Here is a 5,715-nt window from a genome sequence, read left to right as displayed (position 1 = left end):
AAAAAAAAAAAAAAATTAAGAGAAAACATAACTACTTTTCCAAGATTTAGAGTCTCCTTTGCACTCTTATTAACCTTAGCAATGTTAACTTTAAAAGAATTGGAAAAAATATGACCAGAATAAGCACCTGAATTTTTTCCTGGAACTGTCATAATTACTTTAATAAGCACAAAATGTCCAGCTCTGGATATGACTCATATTTAGATCGTTTGTGTTTAGTGAGTTCCTGGTAATTATATCAGGTGTCACCTGGTTGATGTTTTGTATGTTTTGGCTTTGGTTAATGATTTGTTCCTTTGAGATTCTGCATATAAATGCTGCATGTATGAGATAGAGTTAGTCCAGAGTAGTTTTTTCCTGCAATGAAGAAAATATCTGTCTTTCTGTTGGCCATTTAACTGAAATTATCTTTGATAATTTATAGTCTCACAACAATGTATATTAGGTTATTAGTATTGACCATCTAAAACCACATAAACATATCTGAAAGTAATAAAAGTAAATATTTAATAGTGCTTGCCATTTGCCAGGCATTAACACAAGATACCATATTCACAATATATTTAATTCATTTAATGTATTAAATATATAATCTCTAATTCTTATGTTGATACAGAGTACTTTTAATCCTTCAACATAGATACATCATAATATAGTGTATCCAATGCAAGAATTTTATTAGTGATGCAGCTGGGGTTTGAAAACAGGTCCTAGGTCTCTAGAATATCCATGAACAATGTTGCCTTCTAGAGAAACTTTTTAAGAAGATATTTTGTCTTTGAAATCTATTAGTAACACATCAATTTTAGTAGCAAAAAAATCTATTTTGCTAAAAAACTATTTTAGTAACGAGAAAATCTATTACCTTAACATAATGAAAAGAAGTGGAGTAGAGATTTTTAATGCTAATTATTTTGCTCCCCTACCCCATTTTATAGCCCTAATTAGGCTATTGGCTAGTTACATTAAAGTAGTTAAACCACTTATCTCTCTGGGCTTCAGACTGCTCATCTAAACTAGACTTTGCTGATTTCTGGAGTCCCTTCTAGTTCTAAAGTTCTACAGCTCTGCTTATTTACTTGTAATAGATAATGCCATTCATAACTTACTAATATAATTCTCTAAGATTCAGTCACATAGACACTGCATTGACCTTTTCTAGGGTTTAGTTTAATCTGGAAGTCTGAATTACTGGTAATGCATATCATCTGTATATTATCTCTGTTCTGTAGATGTTCTTAAAGAACTTTTCCCCAAGCATTTATTCAATAAAACATTAAAATAATTGCCATATGAATAACTGGGCTATGTCTGGCTATGTCCAAAGTACATTAGTATAAATTTATAATGCTCAACTGAATTGATTTATTTTAGAAAAATTTCTCACCTGTTGCCACAAGATTGATGATGCTTAAGAGTAGTTAATATAAATAAGCATATACAGAAATAGAAGTCGTAATTTAATTTGCTTTCTTCTGAACATGCTTTCAGAGACATCTGTGTATATCCCAATATCAGACTGCACTAGGAAATTCACTGCATGATCTTGATCATAAAATAAACAACCAATCTTGGCATCTCTTCTCTTTTATCATTAAGATGAATTTATTATATTTTATCACATGGTGAAATTCTATAGGAAATCCCTAATTTTAGTTGTGTATCAAATTTTACACTTTTTGTGAAGTCGTACCATATTGTTTAGGAACCATTTAAATAGAAAACACAGTTACAACAAGTTATAAGAAAAATAATACCTTGAGATGAACAAATAATATTACTAATTCCTTACTCAAAATATTCAGTACGATTACTATTACCAGAAGGATAATATTATTGCACATCCAACGTTAAGGACAATTCCATGGTGGTGAGAATCTACAAAATTGAATAGATTTCCCTAGTAAACCCAACAAGTAGTTACTTAGATGGTAAGAGATAAGAGAAGACCAAATAAACTTTCTCACCTATCATGTTCCTGAGTTACTTTCCTTTGAAATATGTAGACCTTCTTTCTTTTTTTTTTTTCCAACACAAAGCACACATATGCGTGTGTTCTCTGGTTTGAATAAATACGATTTTTTCTTTGTGGATTCACTGTATACATTCCCCAGTACTGATCTTACTTATGATCACTGTCTGTGTCTCTGCCTTTTTTTTTTTTTTTTTTCCAGAAGGAGGAGTCTGCACGATCTCTGCTCACTGCAAGCTCCAGGGCACTACAGGTGCCCACCACCATGCCCGGCTAATTTTTTTGTATTTTTAATAGAGATAGGGTTTCACCATGTTAGCCAGGATGGTCTCGATCTCCTGACCTCATAATCTGTCCACCTCGGCCTCCCAAAGTGCTGGGATTACAGGCGTGAGCCACCACGCCTGGCCTCTCTGGGTTTTTATGTAAGACTGTGAAACTCTTAAGATTCTCTAATAAGCTTATTGACAACCCCCACTTATTTGAGTTGATCTTTTCTGTTTCTCCTCTTATATAATGTATCCATTTCCTGTGATACATCATTGTAATTCCATGAAATCATACATTTAAACATAAAAGAAATGTTAGAGATGATTTTAACACAATACCCATGTGTTAAAATGGATATATTCAAGTTCACAGTCACACAGTTACTTGAGAGCAGAGCTGGTCTCTTGACTACCAGACTAGTGCTGCCTTCGGTATCCACACTTCTCATTGCATTTGAAGTACTCAAAAGATAATAAATAAACCAAATAAAAGAAGTTGTACATTTAACTTTAGGCTGAAAGTTTAAAACAGCAGTCTCTGGTACATACAAGTTACAGTACATTGTTTCCACTAGATACGTGACATAAACACACAATACACTGAGAAAGTACTGAAAATAGCTGATATTGAAATATAATCATATCAAGACTGATTAAGTGGAATGTTTATTTGGTAGATTATTATTGAGTGCATTGTTTCATGTTCTAATTATTATTGTTATTAATGAAAACATCTTTAATAAGAATTTATCAATTTTCAAAACATCAAAAGAAGTCCACATATTTTCACTCATCAGACAAAACAGTCAAAATTGTAGGAGTCAAGTCAGTCACAGAAAGAATGTGGTGATATTACTATACGTTTCATTTTTTTTTTTTCTCCTTTCTTTTCTTTTTTTTTTTCTTTTCTTTGACAGGCTTTTGTTCTGTTGCCCAGGCTAGAGTGCAGTGGCATGATCATGGCTCACTGCAGCCTCTACATCCCAGGTTCAGGCAATCTTACTGCCTCAGCCTCCTGAGTAGCTGTGACTACAGGCACGTGTCACCATGCTCGTTCTTAAAATTTTGGGTAGGCATGATGTCTCTCTGTGTTGCCCAGGCTGGTCTCAATCTCATGGGCTCAAGCGATCCTCCTGCCTCGGCATCCCAAAGTGTTGGGATTACAGGCGTGAGCCATTGTGCCTGGCCACTATACATGTTACTAATATGAAGAACTGAAATTATGGACCCCTCAATTTAGGAGAATAAAATTGTAGACTTCATAAAAAGACTAACATAAAAGATATTGATCACTCTTTTAGGCCTCTGAAGTAAGATTTAAGCCAAGCATAAATTTCTGGGATATTCTTAGTTCAAGCACAACCTCTCACTGATGTCCTGCTAAGCTTCCTGGTGACATTCCCTTATGCTTTGTATCTTGGAGAACCAATGAACATTCATCATCTAATGAGATTCATTTATTTATTCAACCATTTATAAATTATTTTACTTATCAAGCATCTGTTAATTTCCTGCTCTATATTTAGTACTGTGTGAGGTGCTAGAAACACAAAGATTCATAGATTAGGTAGAAAGATTCAGCATTTTCCAGCCTCTGAAATGGCAAGGAATATGATAATCTTTAGGAGCAAAGAAAAGGCCAATAGCCACAGCAAAATCAGTGAAAGTCATGAAGTTAGAAGAGATCAGGAACAATTGTGTAGGACTCTGTATGTAAGATAACAAAAATCTAATCTATCCAACAACTCTTTCCCTCGATGATGATGTGACACGTGAGAACAAAAGTTGCATTTATCTAACACCACACATATACAGCACAAGAACAATATGATATTTGACTTCTGGTCACAAGCATAACTATAGGTAGGTAATTTAATCTTCATATAGTTCGTTTTCTCATTTTTAACATTATAAGATTGAGCTAGATCACATTAAAAGAGGTCGCCCCCAAATCCCTAAACTGGGAAAAAGAACAAGGTTTTATTTATAAAAGTTCAAACCATAAACAGAAAGGCAATTAAACCCTGGAATGCAGAATCAAAACTATTGATTTTCTTGCTTAAACTGAGTAAAATAAGCTCTAGAAAAAAGAAACTAACTGCAGGACATTTCTGAAGCATAAGGGAATGAGACTGCAGTTGTAGTCCATGTTATTTTTCAAATTATGTTTCACTATTTCATAGGAAATGAAAGCACCTAGGCTGGAAGAAAAGAAAGCAAGTTAGCCTCTGCTGGGCAAAATAGAGAGGTAAAGTTTAAAACAAGAAACAAGATGCTTTTACAACCAGAAAAGGGCACACACTGGATTCATTTGATAACTATAAACTTTTGAAAATATAAAGAAGAAATGCATTCCTTGGAAATACGGACAAACAAAATGTCAGATTCATTCCACAAGGGCAAATGCAAAGGAGGAACTTTAAATTATTTAAAACACCTATACAAACTCTATGATACAAAAATCCTTACCCTAGAGCAGAGAATGGAACTGTAACATGACAAAGAAATTCCCTTAATACTTCAGGGAATAGAAAAGACACTGGCTGTGGAAATCTATAATTTTTGAGGGGGTTTTGTGATGAAGGCACCATGTTAAGTTGAGGCATATGCTTATCTCCTCTGGTTCCAGAAATATTCAATTACCTAGTCATTCATTCTAGACTTGATAAAATTATATCTAACAGTTCATGTTTTCTTAAGTTAGCTCAACATTTTTATCCTGTTGATATTGTAAAAGAATAAATAACAATGTGAGTAAATTGCCACAGGTGTTTTTCCCAGTGGAGATGAATTTATCACATTATGTTAAAAGGACAGACTTGATTGAGAGTGAGCAAAGCTGTAGAGCAGAAAGGGGTGATCCCGCTAGCAGTTGCTGTGTGAATATAAACATTCATCACAAGAAATCAAGAAATAGAGAGGCTGCGAAAACAGAGGCAAAGTTCTACACATTAAAATCAAAGTTACAATTTATTTTATGAACCAGACATTTTGCTTCATTAAAAACATTCACTCTTATTCTTAATATTCAATGAATTTTGCTTTGAATCCAGTCTCCTATTTTCAGTTTGGCAAATAGAGACACAGGATAGAAATAAGGGAGATTACTAGTAAAATCTTCATTCTAAAAGGCACCCTAAATCCAGCTTACCAGATCTCTGAAGTGGAGATGGGAGTTCTAACGGGGAAGTCCTGACAGTTTTGATGTCAGCATAGACTACATCTCCAGCCAGTATATAGACCGAAAAGAGACAGAAGCCCACAAATGATGTCCCACTGAGGGAACAGTCATATTTCTGCAAAGAAACTTCTGGTAAGTTAAGTAAATTGAGATGACAGATTTCCTTCTGCTCCCCAAGTGGGTGGTGGACTCTTCCTCCATGAATAAATGACAAAACCAATGTGTTCAGTCTTACTAATCAAGGTAACAGATTTCTTGAAGACTTGTATGACGTGGAAGAAATTACTAACCAT

The 5,715-nt window shown here is 34.2% G+C and overlaps 1 protein-coding gene across 1 annotated transcript in view; it reads right to left on the bottom strand.

The window, feature by feature from the left end:
- Positions 1-5,715, bottom strand: part of CLECL1 (C-type lectin like 1) — an 18,825-nt gene extending 13,110 nt beyond the window's left edge. The window contains 3 exon segments of the mRNA XM_017854824.1: positions 5,393-5,555; positions 5,558-5,611; positions 5,614-5,715. Of these exon segments, the coding sequence (XP_017710313.1) occupies positions 5,393-5,555; positions 5,558-5,611; positions 5,614-5,715 (319 nt within the window).

This window comes from Rhinopithecus bieti, unplaced genomic scaffold (genome assembly GCF_001698545.2).
Source record: "Rhinopithecus bieti isolate Rb0 unplaced genomic scaffold, ASM169854v2 scaffold_39951, whole genome shotgun sequence".
Classification (NCBI taxonomy): Eukaryota; Metazoa; Chordata; class Mammalia; order Primates; family Cercopithecidae; genus Rhinopithecus; species Rhinopithecus bieti.
Note: the sequence above shows the minus strand (reverse complement) of the source record. Positions and strands in the feature narration are given on the sequence as shown.